At 42.8% G+C, this 26,820-nt stretch overlaps 1 protein-coding gene across 4 annotated transcripts in view; it reads left to right on the top strand.

Annotated features, from left to right (window-relative positions):
• LOC139408981 (lysine-specific demethylase 4B-like) overlaps window positions 1-26,820 on the top strand; it is an 85,835-nt gene that overhangs the window by 4,305 nt on the left and 54,710 nt on the right. For 2 of the 4 annotated variants that reach the window (XM_071153545.1, XM_071153544.1), the window contains exons 2-5: window positions 9,084-9,403; window positions 9,711-9,886; window positions 12,943-13,057; window positions 17,041-17,234. In XM_071153545.1, coding sequence (XP_071009646.1) covers window positions 9,084-9,403; window positions 9,711-9,886; window positions 12,943-13,057; window positions 17,041-17,234 — 805 coding nt within the window. Of the gene's footprint in view, window positions 1-9,056; window positions 9,404-9,710; window positions 9,887-12,942; window positions 13,058-17,040; window positions 17,235-26,820 lie in introns of all 4 variants that reach the window. The other 2 variants (XM_071153543.1, XM_071153542.1) reach the window with 1 other exon arrangement.

The raw sequence follows: 26,820 nt of genomic DNA, 5'->3' as shown, positions 1-26,820 counted from the left end.
TTTGGCTAAGGTGTCTGTAAACTTCTGACATCAACTGTAAATACTGTATTCTAGTGAATGCCATTCTATTAAACTATTGCTGTATACATACTATTCTATCCTACAGACTAAATATTCTATCCATGTACTGTCCATCATGTCTATACACTGCTCAGAAAATAACACAATGTAACTCCAAGTCAATCACACTTCTGTGAAATCGAACTGTCCACTTAGGAAGCAACACTGATTGACGATACATTTCACATGCTGTTGTGCAAATGGAATAGACAACAGGTGGAAATTATAGGCAATTAGCAAGACACCCCCAATAAAGGAGTGGTTCTGCAGGTGGGGACCACAGACCACTTCTCAGTTCCTATGCTTCCTGGCTGATGTTTTGGTCACTTTTGAATGCTGGCGGTACTTTCACTCTAGTGGTAGCATGAGACGGAGTCTACAACCCACACAAGTGGCTCAGGTAGTGCAGCTCATCCAGGATGGCACATCAATGCTGTGGCAAGAAGGTTTGCTGTGTCTGTCAGTATAGTGTCCAGAGCATGGAGGCACTACCAGGAGACAGGCCAGTACATCAGGAGACGTGGAGGAGGCCGTAGGAGGGCAACAACCCAGCAGCAGGTCCGCTACCTCCGCCTTTGTGCAAGGAGGAGCAGGAGGAGCACTGCCAGAGCCCTGCAAAATTACCTCCAGCAGGCCACAAATGTGCATGTGTCTGCTCAAACGGTCAGAAACAGACTCCATGAGGGTGGTATGAGGGCCCGACGTCCACAGGTGGGGGTTGTGCTTACAGCCCAACACTGTGCAGGACGTTTGGCATTTGCCAGAGAACACCAAGATTGGCAAATTCGTCACTGGCGCCCTGTGCTCTTCACAGATGAAAGCAGGTTCACACTGAGCACATGTGACAGTCTGGAGACGCCGTGGAGAACATTCTGCTGCCTGCAACATCCTCCAGCATGACCGGTTTGGCGGTGGGTCAGTCATGGTGTGCGGTGGCATTTCTTTGGAGGGGGCCGCACAGCCCTCCATGTGCTCGCCAGAGGTAGCCTGACTGCCATTAGGTACCGAGATGAGATTCTCAGACCCCTTGTGAGACCATATGCTGGTGCGGTTGGCCCTGGGTTCCTCCTAATGCAAGACAATGCTAGACCTCATGTGGCTGGAGTGTGTCAGCAGTTCCTGCAAGAGGAAGGCATTGATGCTATGGACTGGCCCGCCCGTTCCCCAGACCTGAATCGAATTGAGCACATCTGGGACATCATGTCTCGCTCCATCCACCAATTCATCCCAAAGGTGTTCGATGGGGTTGAGGTCAGGGCTTTGTACAGTCCAGTCTTCCACTTCATCTCGACAAACAATTTCTGTATGGACCTCGCTTTGTGCACGGGGGCATTGTCATACGGAAACAGGAAAGGGCCTTCCCCAAACTGTTGCCACAAAGTTGGAAGCATAGAATTGTCTAGAACAGGTGTGGGCAAACTTTTTGGCTCGAGGGCCACATCAGAATTTTGAAATTCAACGGAGGGACGCATTTTTTGTGTGATAAATCAGTTTGCGTGGGCCTCCCAAGTGGCGCAGCAGGCTAGAGGACCTGCATCGTAGTGCTTGAGGCGTCACTACAGACCCGGGTTCGATCCCAGGCTGTGTCACAGTTGGCTGTGACTGGTAGATCCATGAGGCGGCACACAATTGACCCAGCGTCGTCTGGGTTAGGAGAGGGTTTGGCAGGCCGAGATTTCCTTGTCCCATCGCGCTCTAGCGACACCTATGGCGGGCCGGGGCGCATGCACACTGACACGGTCGCCAGGTGTATGGTGTTTCCTCCGACACATTGGTGCGGCTTGCTTCTGGGTTAACTTCACTTGGGTAGGGGGCACTATTTTCACCTCCGGATGAAAAGCGTGCCCAAAGTATACTGCCTGCTCCTCAGGCCCAGAAGCTAGGATATGCATATAATTGGTAGATTTGGATAGAAAACACACTAAAGTTTCCAAAACGGTTAAAATAATGTCTGTGAGTATAACAAAACTGATTTGGCAGGTGAAAAATCCATCCAGGAAGTGGGATTTTTTTATGTTTGTAGTTTTCTATTGAATGCCATGACAGTATCCATTGACTTAGGACTCAAATTGCACTTCTTATGGCTTCCACTAGATGTCTGAAAAAATGAGCGAGTAAGGCCACTCAGAATGAGTTATTGTCCGGTTTAAATATTATCGATTATTTAGGCTAAAAACAACCTGAGGATTGATTATAAACATCGTTTGACATGTTTCTACGAACTTTACAGATTTTTCGTCTGCCTGTTGTGACTGAGTTTGAGCCTGTGGATTATTGAACAAAACTCACGAACCAAACATTTTTGGATATAAAGAGGGACTTTATCTAACAAAACAATTTATTTTGAGTAAATGGGAGTCTTGTGAGTGCAACCATATGAAGATCATCAAAGGTAAGTGATTAATTTTTTCTCTTTCTGACTTTTGTAACTCCTCTACTTGGCTGGTAACTGTTTGTAATTTGTCTGCTGTGCGCTGTTCTCAGATAATCGCATGGTATGCTTTCGCCGTAAAGCCTTTTTGAAATCTGACACCGTGGTTGGATTAACAAGAAGTTCATCTTTAAACCGATGTATAACACTTGTATGTTTTATGAATTTTTATAATGAGTATTTCTGTTTTTGAATTTGGCACTCTGCAATTTCACTGGATGTTGGCCAGGTGGGGCCCTAGTGAGGTTAAGCAGGCATTGTGTCAAGAAGCAGTGCGGCTTTGCTGGGTCATGTTTCGGAGGATGCATAGCTCTCGACCTTGGCCTCTCCCGAGTCCGTACGGAAGTTGTAGCGATGGGACAAGACTGTAACTACTGATTGGATACCACGAAATTGGGGAGGGAAAAATTGATAAAAAAAATAAAAAGGTAAAACATTTTATTTTTTTATGTCTCGTGGGCCGGCTTGAAGGGCCGTACTTTGCCCCCCATTGGTCTATAATGTAATTGTTTGCTGGAGCGTTAATATTTCCCGTCACTGAAACTAAGGGGCCTAGCCCGAACCATGAAAAACAGCCCCAGACCGTTATTCCTCCTCAACCAAACTTTACATTTGGCACTATGCATTGGGGAAGGTTGCGTTCTCCTGGCATCCGCCAAACCCAGATTAGTCCGTTGGACTGCCAGATGGTGAAGCGTGACCCATCACTCCAGAGGACGCATTTCCACTGCTCCAGAGTCCAATGGCGGCGAGCTTTACACCACTCCAGCTGACGCTTGGCATTTCGCATGGTGGTCTTAGGCTTGTTTCCTCTGCCATGGAAACCCATTTCATGAAGCTCCCGACAAACAGTTATTGTGCTGACGTTGCTTGCAGAAGCAGTTTGGAACTTGGTAGTGAGTGTTGTAACCGAGAACAGATTATTTTGATGCGCGTCAGCTCTCGGCGGTCCCGTTCTGTGAGCTTGTGTGACCTACCACTTCGCGAGTCATTGTTGCTCCTAGATGTTTCCACTTCACAATAACAGCACATATAGTTGACCGGGGCAGCTCTAGCAGGGCAGAAATTTTACGTACTGACTTGTCGGATAGGTGGCATCCTATGACGGTGCCACATTGAAATTGTCACGAGCTCTCCAGTATGGGCCATTCTACTGACAATGTTTGTCTGTGGAGATTGCATGGTTGTGTGTTCGATTTTTATACACCTGTCAGCAACGAGTGTGGCTGAAATAGCAGAATCCACTCATTTGAAGGGGTGTCCACATACTTGTGATGTAGCTAGCTGCTTCTCTGAACACGCTTGTGAATGAAAGGCGGACACCACAAACATGTTGTCCCGGAAAAATACTGTCGGTTGCAAACGTGTTAAAACAGTAAGTCTATATTTGTGACGTTATGTTGATGTGATATAAAAGTAGAGGGCTTCATGTTTCTAGAACCATACCCAATAGCGGAGGTGCATAAAGATGGTATCCCCCATGCACATACCACAAATTCCAAATTTTTCTAAATTCGCCATATTGTACATTGCTATTGGTTACTCTATTTTTGTATGGTAATTAGCACAGTGTACACGATCCCAATTTTTAAGGTGACGACAATTTAAAAAAATGATTTTGAAAAAGTAGATTGTTTTTTGATTTATTGGCACAGTGAACCATGTCGTGCGCTGTATTTTAAAAACTCAGTGCTAAAACAATAATTCTGCCATCGTTATGCACGTTCCCCATTGAGATTCAATTCAAGTTTAGATGGAGTATTTGGCTGTTTTTGCTGCCAGAGCCATTTCTTCTCTAAACAGAATATATACGGTCCTGGGACTATAAGGAGTAATGTTAGTCTCCTTTAGTTCATTATTGGGCTAGCCTACATCCATATTTGGACTTTTAAGTGAATGATATCTATCTATCGCCATTGTATATATTCTTGAAGAATATAATATCCATCATCATGAACTGTCTTACACCACCTGAACTCTAAATATGTATGTTTATTTTACTCCATTGTTTGAACCCCAGATTGCCCCCAAACCATCAAACAGGCAAAGCGTCAATACAGGATTAAGATTGAATCTTACTACACTGGCTCTGACGCTCGTCGGATGTGGCAGGGCTTGAAAACTATTACGGACTACAAAAGGGAAACCCAGTTGCGAGCTGCCTAGTGATGCGAGCCTACCAGACGAGCTAAATGCCTTTTTATGCTCGCCTTTGAGGCAAGCAACACTGATCCATGCATGAGAGCACCAGCTGTTCTGGACAACTGCGTGATAACGTTCTCGGTAGCCGATGTGAGCAAGACCTTTAAACAGGTAAAAATTCACAAAGCCGGTGAGTACTACGGAACACCTATGTGAGAATGCTGTTCATTGACTACAGCTCAGCATTCAACACCATAGTGCCCACAAAGCTCATCACTAACCTAAGGACCCTGGGACTTAACACCTCCCTCTGCAACTGGATCCTGGACTTCCTGACGGGCCACCCCCCTGGTGGTAAGGGTAGGCAACAACAACACATCTACCACGCTGATCCTCAACACTGTGGCCCCTTGAAGGTGAGTGCTTAGTCCCCTCCTGTACTCCTTGTTTATCCACGACTGCGTGGTCAAACACGACTCCAACACCATCATTAAGTTTGCTGACGACACAACAGTGATGGGCCTGATTACTGACAACGATGAGACAGCCTATAGGGAGGAGGTCAGAGACATGTCAGTGTGGTGCCAGGACAACAATCTCTCCTTCAATGTGAGCAAGACAAAGGAGCTCATCATGGACTACAGGAAAAGGCGGGCCAAACAGGCCCCCATTAACATCGGCGTGGCTGTAGTGGAGCGGGTTGAGAGTTTCAAGTTCCTTGGTGTCCAAAATCACCAACAAACTATCATGGTCCAAACAAACCAAGACAGTCGTGAAGAAGGCACAACAACACCTTTTCCCCCTCAGGAGACTGAAAAGATTTGGCATGGGTCCCCAGAACCTGTTCCCCTGCACATTCACTCGGTACTGGTATGTAGTCTCGTTATTGTACTTTTTATTATTTTCTACTTTAGTTTATTTGGTAGATTTTCTTACCTCTTTCTTGAACTGCATTGTTGGTTAAGGGCTTGTATAAGTAAGTAACAGGTTGTATTCGGCCCATGTGACAAAGTTTGATTTAATATGTGCTCATATTCATTACATTTTAGAACTAGGCCTAATTTGTAAAGTCAGTAGGCTAACCACCCACCTATCCCAACACCATCTGAGCCTTCAAAATAATATTGGGCAAATAATTCCTAGGTGTCAAGCGTTCAGATTCAGTAATCTCATGAACGGACTGGGGATGGGTATGAGTAATCGAGTACTCGAATGGGCGTCAAAACCCCATCTTTAACCAGCGATCACTTTTTTCATATACTGTTAAAGTATCTGGTCAAATTTGTCTTGAAGATGATGTTAATTTGATTTGACTCTAGTGTTTTCATTTGTACATGTGCATTTGCGGGTGTCATGACTTTCCTGTGAAGATCTGAAGGATCAGGTTACAGTAGCTCTACAGCGCCCTCTCTCTCCCACAGAGAGAGCACGCCCAATTTTTCAGTTTTTGATTTGTTAAAAAAGTTTAAAATATCCAATAAATGTCGTTCCCCTCCATGATTGTGTCCCACTTGTTGTTGATTCTTCACAAAAAAATACAGTTTTATATCTTTATGTTTGAAGCCTGAAATGTGGCAAAAGGTCGCAAAGTTCAAGGGGGCCGAATACTTTCGCAAGGCACTGTAGCCTAGTGAAATAATTAACATCCAGTCATATTAATATTCTCTTGCGGGAATTCCACTAACTGTCCGTATGTAGCCAAACATAGCTGCTGCTCATGTTGGTATCTGTACTAATGGTGCCAAAGCCATGACAGGGAGACAGCAAGCAGTTGCTCCCGACGCCACTTGGGTACACTGCAGCATCCACTGAGAGGCTTTTGCTGCCAAGGGAATGCCTGACAGCTTGAAAGATGTTTTGGACACTACAGTGAAAATTGAAAATTTAACTTTGTTAATTATAGCAAGGCCCCAGAACTCTTTGTGTATTTTCTGCACTATGCAATGATATTGGCAGCGACCATGTAACGCTTTTACAACATACAGAAGTGCGCTGGTTATCATGGGGCAAAGTATTGACAAAAACATTTTTAAATTGAGAGACGAGCTTAAAGTTTTCTTTACTGACCAGAATTTTTACTTGTCTGACCGCTTGCATGATGACCACTGGCCTACCCGGGTGATGTTTTTTCTCCCCTGAATGATCTGAATCTAGGATTACAGGGACAACTATATTCAATGTGCGGGACAAAATTGAGGCTATGATTAAGAATTTGGAGTTCTTCTCTGTCTGTATTAATTAACAAGGACAACACACAGGTCTTTCCATCATTGTATGATTTTTTTTTGTGTTGCAAGTGAACTCAAGCTTACGGACAATGTCAAATGTGATATATGCAATATTTTCAGGTACTTTCCCAAAACAGATGACACAAACCACTGGATTCGTTATCCCTTTCATGCCCTGCCTCCAGTCCACTTACCGATATCTGAACAAGAGAGCCTCATCAAAATTGCAACAAGCAGTTCTGTGAAAATTTGAATTTAATCAGAAGGCACTGCCAGATTTCTGGATTATCCTGCCTTGGCAAATTGCGCTGTTAAGACACTGATGCCCTTTGCAACCACGTACCTATGTGAGAGTGGATTCTCGGCCCTCACTAGCATGAAAACTAAATACAGAGACAGACTGTGTGTGGGAAATGATTTATGACTGAGACTCTCTCCAATACAACCCAACATTGCAGAGTTACGTGCATCCTTTCAAGCACACCCTTCTCATTAACCTGTGGTGAGTTATTCACATTTTTCTATGAACAAATAAGGTTTTTATATATAAGATGGTAAACTAAAGAGCAAAAGTATTGATTATTATTATTTGTGCCCTGGTCCTATAAGAGGTCTTTGTCACTTCCCACGAGCCTGGATAAATGTATGGTATCGTATAGTGTGTGTGTGTGGCAGGCTTACAATGATGGCAAAAACAACATTTGAGAGTGCGCTGACCCTGGTGCTAGAGGCGGTACGCGGGTGGAGGTTGAATGTTTGAAGGGGTACGGGACTATAACATTTTGGGAACCACTGATGTAAAGAGATCAGTCAATTGAAATCAATTAATTAAGCCCCAATCTATGGATTTCACAAGACTGGGGTTGTCACCCAGGCCCAGGCCCAGCCAATCATAATTTGTTTTTTCCCCACGAAAGGGCTGTATTACAGACCGAATTACTCTCTTTCATCAGCTGCCCGGGTGCCTGGTCTCAGACGATCCCACAGGGGAAGAAGCCGGATGTGGAGGTCATGGGTTGGCGTGGTTATACGTGGTCTGCGTTTGTAAAGCCGGTTGGACGTACTGCCAAATTCTCTAAAACGACATTGGAGGCGGCAACAGCTCTGGTGGACAATGTTCTGGCAACAGCTCTGTTGGACATTCCTGCAGTCAGCATGCCAATTTCAAGCTCCCTCAACACTTGAGACATCTGTGGCATTGTGTTGTGTAACAAAACTGCACATTTTAGAGTGGCCTTTTATTGTCCTCAGCACAAGGTGCACCTGTGTAATGATCATGCTGTTTAATCAACTTCTTGACATGCCACACCTGATTATCTTGGCAAAGGAGAAATGCTCACCAACAGGGATGTAAATACATTTCTACACAACATTTGAGAGAAATAAGCTTTTTGTGTGCATGAAACATTTATGTAGTCTTTTATTTCAGCTCATGAAAATGGGACCAACGTTTTCCATGCTGTGTTCATGTTTTGGTTCAGTGTAAATGAGCTATACAAGCAAGGATTGACAGTCGATGAGACCAAAATAATAATTTTATAAACATAATTTGGTTGTACATTGTTTGCGTCTAACTTTCTCACTCATCATTATTTACGATTCATTAAGGATTATGTGTAATCATTGTAGCATCCACATTAATTAATGTAGAAGTGTTTAGAATCATATTCTAACCTCATAGTCATTAGTCGTTCATTCAGCTAAACTTCTCTGTTGCTCAGGGGCCAAATAATATATATATATATATATATATATTTTTTTTAAATTTAACCTTTTATTTAACGAGGCAAGTCAGTTATGAACAAATTCTTATTTACTATGATGGCCTAACCCGGCCAAAATCTCCCCTAACCCGGACGATGCTGGACAAATTTTGCGCCGCTCTACGGAACTCCCGATCAAGGCCGCTTGTGATACCGCCTGGGTTTGTAGTGACGCCTCTAGCACTGAGATACAGTGCCTTAGTCCGCTGCGTCACTCGGGAGGCCCTATGTATCAAGTGTCTCGGAGTAGGAGTGCTGATTTAGGATCAATTTAGCCTTTTAGATCAAAATTAATACGTTTACATGGACAGGTGGGACCTGATCCTATATCAGCACTCCTACTCTGAAACACATGATACAGTCAGACCTGTGACCATATGTGTCTTATTGCTTTGTTGTTGTAGATTATAGGTTGTCCTTTTGTATTTTCAGTTCTACCTGCCTCCATGTCATTGACAGTGCCCCCAGATCCAACTGCCACCATGTCGCTGGAAGCTTCAACCCCAGCGCCAGACCTAGCCCCAGCACCAGACCTAGCCCCAGCACCAGACCTGGTCCCAGATCCAGCCCCAGACCTAGCTCCTGAATTAACCCCAGATTCAGCTCAAGCCCCAGAGCTAGCCTCAGATCCAGCCCCTACCCCAGCTCCTCCAATCCCAGTCATGAACCCGGGGTGTAAGATCATGACCTTCCGGCCAACCATGGAGGAATTCAAGGACTTTGCCAAATACGTTGCCTACATGGAGACTCAAGGAGCACACCGTGCAGGCCTGGCAAAGGTACACACATACACACACTTTTCATATAAATGGCTTTCTGACCTATTAGAACTGACCTACTCTGAAAAAGTAGTCCTATTGTGTATATTTTGCAGTATAACAAGACAACAGTTCACATAAAAATCTCCTGGGTGCTCTAGATTCTGACAGTTTTGTTTGAATTCAGCCATGCAATGTCACTGTAGCTCCACCTACTTTTGCCACATGTTTCTCGCTCTCTCTACCCCCTCCCCTCTCTTGCTCTGTCCCCTCTTTCACTCTCATCCTCTCGCTCACGTTCTCTCCGTCCCTCCTCCTCTTCTCGCAGGTGATTCCTCCTAAGGGCTGGAAGCCGCGGCAGTCGTACGACACCATCGAGGAGATGGTGATCCCTGCTCCCATCATGCAGGTGGTGACGGGCCAGTCGGGCCTCTTCACCCAGTACAACATCCAGAAGAAGTCCATGACCGTCGGGGAGTACCGTCAACTGGCCAACAGCAGAACGTAGGTCCTCAACTAGCTACCAGCCATTCTACACTCAATGAGACACAGTCAAAATAGTGCAGAAGAGATACGGGCTGGGTGTATACTGTCTTTTACTATGTACCAATATTGATGCACTAATCGGTTTGGGTTTTTACTTTACCTTCTATAACAGTATTTCAATGTTAGGTTTGCTAATAATATTATTCACAATACATTTAATTTGTAATTCCCTTTTTTATTACAGTTCTCAAATCTCTCTCTTTTTATTTCTACAATAGAAACAACATAAGTTTAGAATCAAGGCAGTTTAAATAGCAAGTGTTAAATGTGATACGCAACTCCGGCATGTGTAATGCCAGTTTTTGTAGTTTACTCCATTTGCTACTTTCAAGTTGTCTCCCTCTTCTTGCATGCTTCTTCCCACAACAAGCCCTGCCTCTCAAGAAAAGCAGTTCCCGTTCACTCTGCATTCTGCATGGTCAGACGCAACAAGATGTTGTTGACAATGATGATGCTTTCAAAGCGTTCTGTAGTAACACTATTAGTTTGTGTATCTTACTGTCTGCAAACAGCTAGTTTGTCTTTTCTTAGCAAGTTATGGCTAAAACTAAAAAGAAATGTTTGCTGTTAATGCTAATTGCTAGTTAGCTGAACAGCTAGCTAGCTAAATGTAATCAGTTAAAGCAAACCTAGCTAGATAATACAGGCTGATATCAGTGCTAGTGTAGGTCTAGATCAGCGTGTTGTTTGTGCAACAGTGTCTTCTGAATCAGAGAGGAATAGGCGATTGGCATGAATTAGGAATAGGCATGAATATGTTAGCTAGCTAGCTATCAATGCTGGCTATCTGCACGAAGAAGTGGGATGTAACATCGTATAGGGTCCCCTGGGAAACACTGACCAACACTTGGGTTCCTACCCTGTCACAATAATTCCTATTTATTTGTTGTCATGTCAAACAACAATGTATTCAAAGTGTTGCCCACTATATTTCAACTATTGAATTACAATAATCATTATACTTCCATGATTCCAACAGTACACCAATAAACAAGGCCTTGATTGTTTACCCATATCATGCAGCCCTATATGCCACAGTGTGGAAATAATAACAAAAGTGCAGAAATGGATACATGCTTATAATAAATGTTGGATTGAACAGTATTAAACAATCAGAATGGAGAAATCCCACTTTGAAATCACTTATAATTAATGTGTTGCCACCCTAAAGTCATGAACAAAATTTAGGCACTGGGCAAATTTCCGGTCTGTTGAGCGCAAACTTGAATGTTGTGAAAATTCTGTGCAACGCTGTGAACATTGAGGCTGTACCCGCTTTAAGTTACAGTTTTAACAGTGGCCAAGTAGGCTACTGTGGCTATTTGATCATAATGTAGGCCTACCACAGTGGCCTACCATCAAAAACAAAATGCATCCCATAACATTTTAACATGGAAATAGCTGTTCTACCATTAAGTCTACAGTAGCAGCCAATGTGTGGTGTTCAATGTAGACCTACATTCCGTGAGACTTGCAGGGCTTGCAAAATAAATGTCATTATTATTCCCATACCATTATTGCAGAGAATCAGAGAAATTATGCTACGCTCTACGTATTGTTCAATACCATCTCAAAATACAACACTGACCCTTTAAGACAGAAAAAAAGCTGTTTACCTGACTCGCTTTTTCAAAGATGGCTAGAAATGCATATTTTTTGTGCTCTTGTAGGAAGCAACCACTCCCCCCATTTGTTGACTATAAATGAACTATAGCTGGGCTAAAAACTCACTAACTAGCAAAGAATTTGAACAAATGGGCACAAGTGGTACACGCAGCTCTCGCTTTGATCTCAAAACCAGCACATCTACTCATTATACACTCATGACTGGTCTGTACTGTATCTTAAACAGTCCAGGCGGGCCTGAGTCGTGCCTGTCAATGCAATAGAATCATACTCCAATGTGTTCTGTCCACAAGAAAATCTCTTGCACAGCTAGTTTTGCATACTAATTGCGTAGTTTGTTTCGGGTACATTACATTGAAAGTGGCAAATATTGCATTGACTCGATCACAGTTCTCACAGTAGAGTGAAACCTTAATAGTGTTAACCAAAGGGGAAAACTCAATAGAAAGTTGAGTGAAGTTAATTCGCATGCTTCTCTGCGCGGGCTGATATTTCTTCTGCGTGGCAGGGCCGAGTGGAGCTGTGCGACCGCACTTAGGTTCGACAGAACATTTGGTTATGAACTACTCTTAAAACATATTCTTAGAGCTTTTTTTTTGTTCTTCAAAAACGGTAAAATACCGTCCAAAATGTGAAAAATATTCCGATATGATATTTTGGCCCCAGCCCTAGAATAGAGACCGTATTCAGGTATATGTATATGTATTGTTTTTCCTAGGTTGCATTAGCTAGCGCTAGTCATCTGTACCTGCGCCAAAACGCTGGTATTTTTCATCTTATATCTTCCTCCATCTTGTTTTTTTAAATAGTGAGCCAACATGTTTTCAGTGCTTTTATTTCCATGACTGAACAAAACACATTTTGTCATGCTCTCTCTTGTCTCTCTGCTGCAGACGTATAGTGAGCAATATGTTTGGAACACCAAATCTAAAAAGAACAGATCGCAGTATCGAATCACAATATATAGACTCGTGAGAATCACAATACATGTCGTATCGACACCTAAGTATTGTGATTATGTCATATTGAGAGGTCCCTGGCAATTCCCAGCCCAAACCTTTTGATTCATTCTTTAGATACAGTTATTATTGTAGTCATTAGATATTATCGGGTTGCTTTGCAAGAAAAATCAGTATTCACGCTACAGGTTTTTACTTTCTTTACCTTCAGTGTCTATATCCAATGTCTTGACTGGTCATAGGATGAAAGGCACTCTTAAATCTCCCGACTGTTACTGGGTCATGTTCATTAGGGCACACCGTAGAAAAAGAGTGCTTCAATGTTTGTTTGTTTTTTTATTGGAAGAAATTGAGATGGTATCTCTCTTTCAAAGCTTCTTTTTCAGTTTTTGTGCCTACTAAACACGGCCCTGTCCTCCTCTCTCTCAGGTACTGTACTCCCCGACACAAGGACTTTGACGACCTGGAGAGGAAATACTGGAAGAACCTCACCTTTGTTTCGCCCATCTACGGCGCCGACGTCAGCGGCTCCATCTACGACCCGGTAAGTCAGCCCCGGTGACAGCATTTCTAATCACATACATGGGCTGTGTAGCAAAATGTTCTGCAGCAGGACAAGTAAATGAGCATTTCTTGTGGGACAAGTTTAGATGGTACCTATCTGTTTTTTTTTGTTGTTGAAAAGTTGAAATTTCTATAGTTATTATATAAAAGTTACTTAATGAACTTCTTTGGGATACATTGAAGCAAGTTCCACTAGGTACCCTTTGGGACAGAGTTACTCAATTGTGTTGAATTCCTTACTTCCTTACTACCAGAAATGAGCATTTGTGTGCCAATGGCCTAGGAGATCCATTCTGATTATTCCACTGAATGGAAGTATTTGAACTGAGTGTATTTCAGCGATAAAGATGAACCGCTGGTATCTGTTCTCATTAGATCTGTGTATTTTATTTATTTAGTTTTTTCCCTAAGACATTTATTTCGTTTTTCAATTGACAAAGGACGCCTTTTCATTTGAGGTGTTTTTGGGTGCATCCTTTTAGTTCTTTAGCCTTAATCCCATCTGGTGGTTAACATGTGTTATTACATGACCTTGAGAACTGCAATACAGTACAATGAACAAGATATTTCACCGGATTTATAAATGTGAAGTATCCGGTTGGCGTTTCTACCCACAATCAAATATGGTGATGAGAGAAAGCCCAGTGGCCGGCAGTGGGAGAAGACAGAGCGAAATTGATTTTGGCCTCCATTCTGCTCATTTTCATACAGTTTTCAGTTTCCAAAACTAGATTCTGTAACAGAGTGAACTTTGTTTTGTAGACTTTACCCTTTGCTAAAGTAAAAAAAAAAAAAGGCATTGTTTTGGAGTGCAAGGGTAAAGAGAGTTATTTCACAAGGTGTTCCCTAATGGAAATATGCAAATAAATGCCAGAACGCGCCATTAGGATCTCACTAGCTCATGCTTGACTTTGCTCACCTCCTTGCTTGTTCTGCCCTCTGATTAATTTGCTCCCAATGGAAACAACAGGCTCTGGTCTGTCTTGGGTTAGTTATACAAGTCTTTTGACTGCAATGGGAATCTACTTTATTCACTGGGTAAATACTAACTGAAGTACAACTGTAACAGGGCAACTCCATGTCTGTAGGCCTTGGATTGTTCAAGACATATTTATATAATTGTTTTCCTACCTTAAAAAACATGTTTAGACTGTAATCCACTTAGGGCTGACCCCAATTAGTCGACTGGTCGATTATTTGGTCGTTAGGCTGTTGGTCGACCGAGATTGTTTTAGTCAAGTGGTAACAAATATATGCAGTACAAAAGTTTGGACACACCTACACATTCCTGGATTTTTTGTTATTTTTTCTATTTTCTACATTGTAAAATATTAGTGAAGACATCAAAATTATGAAATAACACATATGGAATCATGTAGTAACCAAAAAAAAGTGTTAAACAAATAAAAATATATTTGAGATTCTTCAAAGTAGCCACCCTTTCCCTTTGTTGACAGCTTTGCACGCTCTTGGCATTCTCTCAACCAACTTCATGAGGTTCACCTGGAATGCATTTCAATTAATAGGTGTGTTCATTTGTGTAATTTCTTTCCTTCTTAATGCGTCTGAGCCAATCAGTTGTGTTGTGACAAGGTAAGGGTGGTATACAGAAGATAGCCCTATTTGGTGAAAGACCAAGTCCATATTATGGCATATTAACAGCTCAGATAGGCAAAGAGAAACCACAGTCCATCATTACTTTAAGACATGAAGGTCAGTCAATCCAGAAAAGTTTCTTCAAGTGCAGTCGCAGAAACCATCAAGCACTATGATGAAACTGCCTCTCATGAGGACCGCCATAGGAAAGGAAGACCCAGAGTTACCTCTGCTGCAGAGGGTAAGTTCATTAGAGTTACCAGCCTCAGAAATTGCAGCCCAAATAAATACTTCAGAGTTCAAGTAACAGACACATCTCAACATCAACTGTTCAGAGGATACTGCATGAATCAGGCCTTCATGGTCGAATTGCCACTACTAAAATACACCAATAAGGAGAAGAGACTTGTTTGGGCCAATTAACATGAGCAATGGACATTAGACCGGTGGAATTATTTTGTTGTTGTCTGATGAGTCCAAATGTTCGATTTTTGGCCAAGAAGGAGAGTGACTGAATGCTGCATCGGATGACCTGGCCCCCACAATCACCCGACCTCAACCCAATTGAGATGGTTTGGGATGACTTGGACCGCAGAGTGAAGGAAAAGCAGCTAACACGTGCTCAGCATATGTGGGAACTCCTTCAAGACTGTTGGAAAAGCAGTTTATGTAATTCCATTTATGGGTTCTGTCAATTTTGTTGTCTTTTCTCCATTGTCTTTTGTTTTGGAGCACTCCTGTCAATGTTGAGTAAGGACGCACACACATGGAAGTAAGCCTAAGCTTCTCAAAGTAATGTTTTTTTCACCTCAAGCAGCAAGCAAGAAAATTATGTTTTTACGTCTAATGAGAATTACAATAGTTCTTCAATGTATTTGAAAAATCTTTCTAGCTCTCTCTCCCTTTCGATTACCACTCGGTATGAAAGGGAAGAATGTAATGCTCTGATCCAGTGGAAACATCATAAAATAGGCTTCTTATCAGTGCTTGACATGAACTGAAATAGGTTCCGGTACTCATTCTGAGTGCTGGTACTGTTTATATTTAGGTGCAGGAGCTCCACAATACTTTTGAGCTAATATTCTACAAGTGGAACAGGCGGTTAAGCAGTAGAACATTTGACGTGCCTGTACTCAGCTCCGTTGAGCTCCTGTCCAAGTCAAGCACTGCTTCTAATCCCTTGTACAAATAGCCTACAGCTGTGTCTGTCCAGAATTAGCTGGCACTGGAAACTGAGGGCCCAGGATATTTTATACAATGTTGCAAATTCGCTCATGCAAACTTTGGGCTGGAGCAAAGTTAATAGTTGATACAATGTTTCAAGTTTGTTGCAGACAGGTCATGTGTAGCCATTGTGATTGTTATGGGATATGTATTGTATAATTTTAATTTAGATTTGGATAGAATATTGATTAACCACATGACATTGATTTTGAGATCTGAACACTTTATTATAAATGTAATTGTTTTACGAAAATGTACATATGAAGGCCATAACTGGCACACAGATTGGTAGAAATGGTAAGATACATTTGGCATTCCAAATGAGGAAGTTTGCCGACTCCTCGTGTAGCCTATTACCGACAACTTCAGGAGAGTAAAAGCAGAATCTGGAGAAGTCAGCAGGAACTGGAGGAGAATAGTTGGGCCAGGTGAAGTTTTTTTTTCTTCTTCTGGTTATCTAAATCTCTGGCGCCCTCTTGAGGCATCAAAACGTAAGTTTAAAGCATCAGGCAAGCTCAATGCACGTAGTTGATTTTATTAAAACACATAGGGTCTATAAATGGAAGAATACATGTTTAAAAATTTCAGGCAATCGATTGGTCGAAAGAGCAGACGACTTTCAGTCAAATAAGTTGCTTTTTTGTCGGGGACAGCCCTAAAAAATATATATATATTTTTACGATATATATTTTTTTAACCTTTATTTAACTAGGCAAGTCAGTTAAGAACAAATTCTTATTTTCAATGACGGCCTAGGAACAGTGGGTTAACTGCCTGTTCAGGGGCAGAACGGGGACAAAATCCACTGTTACATTTCATTGGTAAATATAGCCAACATGCTTGAATCGGGTCACAGTGTTAAATGGATAGTTCACCCAAATTATAAAATCAAAAATTTGAATATAAAGCGAGAAGGGAAAATCAGAACCATTGACTTGCACAAGATTTGTGCCACAAATGCTAAAAAGTGAGCACTTGGAACAGTGGCCAGGTAAACAAAACAAAAGCACGGATTGCTTTCATAACTTGTCCATAAGTCTGCTTACAGGCTGGGTAAGGAAACTGTCATTTTTTTGTTGTTGTTGTATTTGATTTGGGTGAACTAACCCTTTTAACCTCCCTTTTTTGTGTCTGTGTTTCCAGGAGATCGGTGAGTGGAACATCGGCCACCTGAACACGCTGCTGGACATGGTGGAGCAGGAGTGTGGCATCGTGATCGAGGGGGTAAACACGCCCTACCTGTACTTTGGCATGTGGAAGACCACCTTCGCCTGGCACACAGAGGACATGGATCTCTACAGTATCAACTACCTCCACTTTGGAGAGCCCAAGTCATGGTCAGTGGCTGTATTAGTGGTTTATTTCTCCATTCTTTGCATCTCTTTCGCTCTCTGTGTGTGTGTGTGTGTGTGTGTGTGTTACTTGTAGGTCAATAAAATGTGTGTTTTTCTGTGAATATGAGTGTCTCTGTGTCCTACAAGCAATTTGATTGTCCAAGCCCAACCATCCCATCACTCTTCGCTCGGGTTGCAGGTAGCAGTAGTGACCTTTTGGTTACTGGCCCAACGGCGCTCTAACCGCTAGGCTACCTGCCACCCGTGTGACAGCTCTTTGCTTCAGTTGCATCCACATCAAAAAATGGCAAGCCAAAATTGTTCCTTGATTTCAGGATCTGGGCAGGCTTTGGCAGTTGCTTCTCAAGCATCTATCATTCCTATACGTGTGTAAAATTTAACGTGAGTCCCTGTTTGTGAGTTAAGGAGACTGACTGGTCATACATGCATTTGTGTACTTAAACAGATGGCCACTGGAGGACACTCTAGACTTACAAAAGTTTCTAAGGAGCCAGGTGGGTTCTGTAGTATAAAGCATCTTCAATATGAGCAACATATTCACTCAAATTTGCTACTGTGTGTGTGTGTGTGTCATTGTATGAGTCCATGAACACTTATGGGAGATTCTGGAGCGGCGCCTGAGCCAGCGTTTTCCATCAACAAAACACAGAATGATGGAATTTCTAGTGGATGAATGGTGTCGCATCCCTCCAATAGAATTGTAGGCCAAAGTGCATTGAAGCTGTTCTGGCTCGAGGGTGGCCCAACGCCCTATTAAGACACTTTTATGTCGGCGTTTCCTTTATTTTGTCAGTTAACTGTAAGTCTATAAAATCTAGGTGTGTGTGTGTGTGTGTGTGTGTGTGTGTGTGTGTGTGTGTGTGTGTGTGTGTGTGTGTGTGTGTGTGTGTGTGTGTGTGTGTGTGTGTGTGTGTGTGTGTGTGTGTGTGTGTGTGTGTGTGTGTGTGTGTGTGTGTGTGTGTGTGTGTGTGTGTGTGTGTGTGTGTGTGTGTGTGTGTGTGTGTGTGTGTGTTTTTCTGCGAAGATGAGTGTTTCTGTGTCCAACAAACAGTGAAATTGTCCCGGCCCGACCATCCCACCACTCGTCGCTAGGTAGCAGTAGCGCTCTTCGAACACCACTCTTGCTCCCTCCTTCCTTCCCTCCCTCCTTCTTTCCTTCCCTCCCTCTTCCCATCATTTTCTAATTCCTCCTCTTGTAATACGACCGCCCGTCGAGACTCACTATTCCCAAAGGCCTCACTTGGCATCCAATTCGATTTCCTAGCGTTTATGGCTCTCCCAACACAAGTCACATGAAGAGCCTCTATTTGCCGACACATCTCCATCACTTTCGCGGCCATTTCACGTCAAGCGAATGGGGGGGAACCAACACGACTGCATAGGCCCTATAGTATCACGCACTCAAGGGGTTCGTTCCAAATGGCAACCTAATCCCTATATAGTGCACTAGTTTTGACCAGAGCCCTATGGGGGGAATAGGGTGCCATTTGGGACGGGCCCAAAGACATACAGCCACTCCCGGCTAAACGAGTTGCACGGCGGCAAGGTAATGACGGTAGACGATAAGGGTATCGACAGAACGCTATTGGAGGGTTGATGCTTTGTCACAGCAACGGTAACGGAGGTGACCTCACTGGGCGACCTTGGTAGGGGCAATCGGGTGTCAGCGCCCGGCGCAGTCCCCGTCATCTGTAAGCTGTGTCTGCAAGGTGAGAGCATGTTTTTCTCTCTCCTTCAATCTCTCTCCAGGGTCTCGCTGGGTGACTAATACCGGCTCCGCCATCAGAGAAGGATCGATCTCCTCCTCGTCCGTTTCTCCTCTGTTATTTTAACCTTTCATCCCTTCATTTTCGTCCACCTTTCTTGCTAGGGATGTATTGACTGAAGCCTAGCTGGGTTATGTTTTTGACCATAGAATGGCAGTTTTTTTCCCCCTTTATTTATTGGATACAAGTCTGCAAATATGACTTGAATATGACTGTAGTGATACACATGATAAAACATTTACCCTCAAGGAGTTTGCATTTCCCCCCATCTCCCATTAACAAGAAAAGACCCCAGCATGAACAGGCTTGATTTCTGAAAGACAGAAATTGTTTTGTGGTAGATATCCTATACTTACGGTATATCGCTGGCACTGTCGTTTGAATGGGTACCTCAGACTAGGAGAAATTGCCATTATAATGTGTGGGTGATGAGGTTTTCATGGTGGCATTAGAAAAAGGGGCTCTGAACTAGAGCTGCAGGTCCCCAACAGAGATCATTGCCGGCATGGTCAGCACTGTTCATGCTGCGGTTGGGAGCGGAAGGGAAAATATTTTTGTTGTCCAGCAGATTATTTGGAAACGGTCATATTTCTGCTTTGTATGCGTTAGCCTACATATTGTGTTAAAAGCACATCTTTGTCGCATACACACTCAGAATTCGCTGCTTTAATTAGCCTACCTCTCCTCTCCTAGTTTGGCGTGCACGATCAAGTGATCCGAGGACCTATATGTGGGTCTCAATGAAATGGAGTAGGCTACCTAATGCATGGGCGGAGAATCACATGGCAGTTATCTCTCCAAGGAAATGTAATCAAATCAAATTGAATTTGTCACATGCGCCGAATACAAAAAGTAGATCTTATCGTGAGATGCTTACTTTACAAGCCCAACAATGCAGTTCAAGAAATTGAGTTAAGAAAATATTTACTAAAAAAAACGAAAGTAAAAAAGAAAATAAAGTTAACACAAAATAATAACAATCACAACGCTACTGTATATACATGGGGTACCGGTACAGGTGTGGGGGTACAGGTTAGTCGAGGTAATTTGTAGGGGTAAAGTGACTGCATAGATAATAAACAGCATTAGCAGCAGTGTAAAAACAATGTAAATAGTCCGGGTGGCCATTTGATTAATTGTTCAGCAGTCTTATGGCTTGGGGGTAGAAGCTGTTAAGGAGCCTTTTGGGCCCAGACTTGGCACTCACCACTTGCCATGTGGTAGCAGATAGATCAATCTATGACTTGGGTGACTGGAGTCTTTGACACTTTTGACACCGCCTAGTGTATAGGTACTGGATGGCAGGAAGCTTGGCTCTAGTGATGTACTGGGTCGTACGCAATACCCTCTTAGCGCCTTTTGGTCGGATGCCGAGCAGTTACCATACCAGGCGGTGAGTAATCGCTGTCCTGATATCTAGAAGCTCTTTTCGGTCGTAAGACACAGTGGCAGAAACACTATGTATAAAATAATTTACAAATAACATGAAAAAATACACACAATAGCACAATTCGTTAGGGGATCGTAAACGGGCAGCCATCTCCTCCTGCGCCATTATTCATTATACCATGGAGAGCGAGCATTGCGCCTTTTCATTTTCAATGAATATTGATTAGTCATTTATTTGTCTCTGTCTGCAAAGGCTATACCCTATATGTGGCTCGTTTCAGGAACTATACGCATTTCACCCGTCACTACTTCACAGGAGAGCCATTTGAATGTAAACATTTTATTTATCTACCAAAATGTTTTTGGGGCTGAAATGCTTCCTGGAGCATGTGAACTTTCATGTGCCTTAATAACAAACGTGTATGCCATCTGTAAATACGAATAAAAGTGTTAAATTATGAGCTTAGTTGGTTTAGCCCCGGAAAAAGTGAGCAACCTTCCCGCTAGCCATGATTGGCTGAGATAATGAGTGGGCTGGACATGAGAGATGAGTTTTGATTTGTCTGCCATGTAGCACACTTCGGTCTATAATATGAGCTGGTCAGTGTGTTTAAGTAATCCTTTCTGATTATGCTTTTTTGAAAGATATCACATAGTAGAACTGCATAAGTGTTGCTCTCCACTTTCTGGAGGACCGAGATTTGAAATCACAGGAATTTGAGTCTGATAGATAAGGACACAATTCTGGCATTTGATTGCATCCGTGAGAGAGGGAAAAGCGTTCATCCATGTTTACGGGTAAGCTAGCTACATTTTCAGATATTACACGTTTCTAATTTTGTGCATCAATTTTTATTTATTGTTATTGTACTGTAAGCTAGCTAGCTAATGTTAGCTGGCTAGATAGCTAACTTTTAAGTGTATGATCTGTGTAGTAATATTATTCATATCTCAGAGCCATTTGCATTGCTAGTTATTAGCCTAATGTTAGCTAGCTAACATTGAACCTGGTCGGTTATCTACCTGCAGATTCATGCAGGGTAGTAACGTTGTGAGTTGGGATTATGGTTCACTGTTTAGCTAGCTAGCTACATGTCTAAACAAAAGACTCCACTTTGCAAGTAACTATTTTAAAATAATTTTCATGACGTTACTGCGACAACTGTCGATCGACGTAGCTGGTAAATTAGCTCTGGCTATCTACTCCGATTTTAGAGCAGCTCTCTGGCTGGCAAGTGAACTGTGTCACATACGCCTAAAATAACATTGCGGGACTGTGGTTGGGTTCTGGAACCAGTTCTTGTGGTAGCGTGTGGGAGTCGGACGGACGTCGGACCTCTGCTCTGAACAGAATATTTGCTGAGCCTCATATTTGCTGAACGCTCATTACTGCCCAGGCAGACCTTTTTTGCTTCTCACTCTTCCTCCTTCACTCTTGCTCTCTTTCACTCCTTTGCGCTCTCACGCTCAATTTCTTGCCCTCTCTCTTTCTGTTTTTGATTCTCTCACTCTCACTCTCTCACACACACACACACACACCTTCCTATTCTTCACTCCCTTGGAGGTCCCCGGCTCTTTGTCTGTGCAACTCAGAGGGAAGGGCTTAGTTTTTCTTTATTTTCTCTCCCCTCCCTACCTGCCCGGGCTTGGAGCGTACCACTCAATACCAGCATCACAGTGTGTGTGTTTGTTTGTTTGTGTGTAGGGCTGTGGCGGTCATGACATTTTGTCAGCCAGTTATTGTCGTGCAAATGTTTAGCATCTCCAAGGCCTTTTGCATGCCTTTTGGAACATGTACATTTTTTTTTAAGTCGAATGAATCCATTTCATTTACACCGTCACAATAAATCCATTCTTTATTTTAGGCAGGTTTAAAGAAACCTTATGATGAAAATGTATTTCAGAAGAACAGAATAGGAGTTGGCCTACTGTATGTTATATGGCTATGCGCCATGGCATAGGCTGTAGGCTTGTTCATTTTGCAGACAAGATATGCTTATTAGTCAAATGCCATTATTTTATGTTATATGATTTTATAGTAAGAAGAATATAATGAACTTTGCTGAATAAAATAGAATGGATATTTGTCACGTTCAGAGCGAGTGCGCATATGAAGTGGCTTATGAAGTGGCTATGTTATAGACACGTCCTATGTGTTTTGATCAAATCACCCATATGCGCTGAGCTTGTCTGATGCTTTATGAGCTCTTTTTGATGAAATAATTAAAACACACAAATGACTAGAGGGAGTTCAACCGCAATTGATTTGTGCCGGTCTCAGACTGCGCTGTGGAGAAGAGAGGGAGAAAAATGGCAGTGAGTGACTGTGTGACTCACTGACTCTCACACGGCGGTGAGATATTTTGTAGGTAATATGTCAGCCTATTAATTTTGATTGCTATTTTTTTTTCTCCCTACTACTAGGCTATTCAAAATCAAATACAAATTCACTGTAATTGTAGGCCAACTCTAAGCCGTCCTGCACAGTCGATGCACCAACAGCATCACCTACGTCTATATTTTCTCTACCAGACTCATGCATATAAAGTTTTGGTCGTAACATAAGGTAACCAGTCCATCCAGTATGCATAATAATACAGTCCACAATCAAGGGCGATTTTACTAGAAATGGTTTAATTTTGGAGTACATACTAGACCAATGATGTACCAAAGACATCTGAAATCTTTTAAAATATTTGTTATATTTCCCTATCGTAATATGTGGTAGGCCATTTAGGTTTTGTATTGCATACCGTCACAATTATTATTTGAATATTTTGTAAAACTTTGGGGGGACTTGGGCTCATATAAATGGGCTATGCGTATGCATAAACTCTAATATGCATATGGGTGTTTTGAATGAACCTTAGAAAGCACTGTCCATTTCATTATGTTTGGCTTTGAAACAACATCCACAATGTCCATGTTTCCCCACTCAGTTTCAACCTGTCGCTGAACTTCTTTCTTCAAATTGATCCATCACAGTGAGGCGCGTTTTAAAAGCATGATACTGTTTTGATGATAAGTGTTTGATGTGATTTTTAGATTGCATTTGCATTGATGTCAGAGTGGTTAGTGGGGCAAAAGAGCCCTGAGTGCCAGGCCATTAGTGACCTGATGGTCGTTTAGCGAGTTGGGTACAACCAACGCATGTCCAGAGTGCATAAGAGGAGATTACTGTGACTCAACGGTCACCTGGAATTTGACTGCGGTTGTGACTCATGGCTCATGTTTGTGTGCCTGTGTGTGTACCTGAGCCCCCTCCTGCACCTCCACTCTATCCCACCACTCTCCTCTTTTCCTTTTTGTCTCAGTGTGGTTCCTATTCGTCTCAATGCTTCTCTCATTGCTTTAGCCATCTCCCTTAGGGTTGGTCTTGGGTTGTGCAACGAGGTGTTTGTGTGTGTGTGTCTCAGCGAGCATATGGTGGCTACACAGACCTGGAGTGTACCAATCAATACCTGTGTGTGTGTGTGTGTGTGAATATTTTGAATGCGTGTTTCTCCATGTCCTGCATCCCCATCCCTGCAGTGGGATGTCATTTAGAAGCAGCAGCTCAGTCAGTCTGTGTCCCAGCCCTGCTCCATCAAGAGGCATGTTCACAATAAATATAGCGTTTCGAGAGCACATTCCCCATGCTCAATGTGCATAAGGTAGAAGGTTCAAAACAAACAAACGGCATCAATAAGTAGAAACGACGGTCACAATGCATCAAAAACATTACCTCCTAATTACGACTAATGTTCCATTAGCCATCACGCTACTGCTCTATCTATAAAACCCATCCTTTACACTCTCTCTTTATCTGCTAGTGAACTGCTTTCATTTTTTTGAATAAAGCCTTTACAAAGCCCGTATGCCTGGGCACAAAAACAGAGAGGTGGTGTCCAAAATGGCACCCTATTCGGTACACTACTTTTGATCAGAGCCTTGGTCAAAAGTAGTGCCCTACATAGGAAATAAGGTGTGATTTGGGAGGACACAACCAGAGCCTCTCCATAGTATAATAGAGAGGGGTTGTCATGCTTCAGTAGCACCTCTTGATCCACTCTCTAGTCTCCCCTCCTAGCAACCCTCTCAACCATCTGAAGATATATTTTCCTCCTCCCCTCTTCTTCTCCTCCTCCTCCTTCTGCCTCCCCATCATCTCCCTCTTCTTACATATGCCCCTGTGAGGAAAAGCAATATTTCCTTGTCACTCTTTAAAAGTAAATTTACTCACATGGATGCACCCCTCAACTCTGTTTAACTGTGAATGTGCGCTGCACGCGTGCAAATACACACACACACACTCACACACACACACACACACACACACACACACACACACACACACACACACACACACACACACACACACACACACACACACACACACACACACACACACACACACACACAGTATATGTTTTACTATCCTTGTGGGGACCTAAAATAGATTTCCAGTCAAAGTCCCATTTACCCTAAACCTTAAGTTAACCCTAACCCTCAACCTAAAGAAAAACTAGCCTTTGTCCTGGGAAATGTCCCCACGAGAGAGAATTTTCCTTGTTTTACTATTTCTGCTACCCACAAGGATAGTAATACACACACACACACACACTCACACTCTATCCTCCTTCTCTTTTTGAAATTGAATAATTTTCACTTTTTGGGTAATTACAGTATGTTAAACTGTGTGCACGGAGCTGTTTGCCTAACCCCCCTGTGCAGCCACTGTGAAATTAACTCCATTCCCCTCCAACTCTGCTCCCATCAAAGTCATATTCCCCCCCCCCCGAAGATCTGCTGTCAGATGCTTTAACGATTGGCTGGCTGTTTGCGAAGCATCGAGCAGAGAGAGTAAGGAAAACTGCTAAAGAAAATGAATGTTAGGGTTGGGTGAAACAGACTTTAAAACGGAGCAAGAGCCCATTATTAATTCATTGTTCGCTTCTTGTTGTACTTTTATTGGATAGTAGACGCCATTTTTGTGTCTTCAGGTAGGAAAGAGATGAGAGTTCACTTTAAGAGACGTCAGTTTCTACAGTCTCGTTACAATGTAAGTGTTTCATGAACGAAGATTGGATTGGGAATAGTTCTAGTCGCCGAATCAATGATATTGTGGTCATCCCAGATTCATGCTGATCATTTCAGTAGCCTGGTCCCAGACCTGTTTGTCAAATCAAATCAAATCAAATTTTATTTGTCACATACACATGGTTAGCAGATGTTAATGCGAGTGTAGCGAAATGCTTGTGCTTCTAGTTCCGACAATGCAGTAATAACCAACAAGTAATCTAACTAACAATTCCAAAACTACTGTCTTGTACACAGTGTGAGGGGATAAAGAATATGTACATAAGGATATATGAATGAGTGATGGTACAGAGCAGCATAGGCAGATACAGTAGATTGTATCGAGTACAGTATATACATATGAGATGAGTATGTAAACAAAGTGGCATAGTTAAAGTGGCTAGTGATACATGTATTACATAAGGATACAGTCGATGATATAGAGTACAGTATATACGTATGCCTATGAGATGAATAATGTAGGGTAAGTAACATTATATAAGGTAGCATTGTTTAAAGTGGCTAGTGATATATTTACATCATTTCCCATCAATTCCCATTATTAAAGTGGCTGGAGTTGAGTCAGTGTCAGTGTGTTGGCAGCAGCCACTCAATGTTAGTGGTGGCTGTTTAACAGTCTGATAGCCTTGAGATAGAAGCTGTTTTTCAGTCTCTCGGTCCCAGCTTTGATGCACCTGTACTGACCTCGCCTTCTGGATGATAGCGGGGTGAACAGGCAGTGGCTCGGGTGGTTGATGTCCTTGATGATCTTTATGGCCTTCCTGTGACATCGGGTGGTGTAGGTGTCCTGGAGGGCAGGTAGTTTGCCCCCGGTGATGCGTTGTGCAGACCTCACTACCCTCTGGAGAGCCTTACGGTTGAGGGCGGAGCAGTTGCCGTACCAGGCGGTGATACAGCCCGCCAGGATGCTCTCGATTGTGCATCTGTAGAAGTTTGTGAGTGCTTTTGGTGACAAGCCGAATTTCTTCAGCCTCCTGAGGTTGAAGAGGCGCTGCTGCGCCTTCTTCACAATGCTGTCTGTGTGAGTGGACCAATTCAGTTTGTCTGTGATGTGTATGCCGAGGAACTTAAAACTTGCTACCCTCTCCACTACTGTTCCATCGATGTGGATAGGGGGGTGTTCCCTCTGCTGTTTCCTGAAGTCCACAATCATCTCCTTAGTTTTGTTGACGTTGAGTGTGAGGTTATTTTCCTGACACCACACTCCGAGGGCCCTCACCTCCTCCCTGTAGGCCGTCTCGTCGTTGTTGGTAATCAAGCCTACCACTGTTGTGTCGTCCGCAAACTTGATGATTGAGTTGGAGGCGTGCGTGGCCACGCAGTCGTGGGTGAAC

This window comes from Oncorhynchus clarkii, chromosome 5, assembly GCF_045791955.1.
Source record: "Oncorhynchus clarkii lewisi isolate Uvic-CL-2024 chromosome 5, UVic_Ocla_1.0, whole genome shotgun sequence".
Lineage (NCBI taxonomy): Eukaryota > Metazoa > Chordata > Actinopteri > Salmoniformes > Salmonidae > Oncorhynchus > Oncorhynchus clarkii.
The sequence above is the reverse complement of the archived record's forward strand: the minus strand, read 5'-3'. Positions and strand labels throughout refer to the sequence as shown.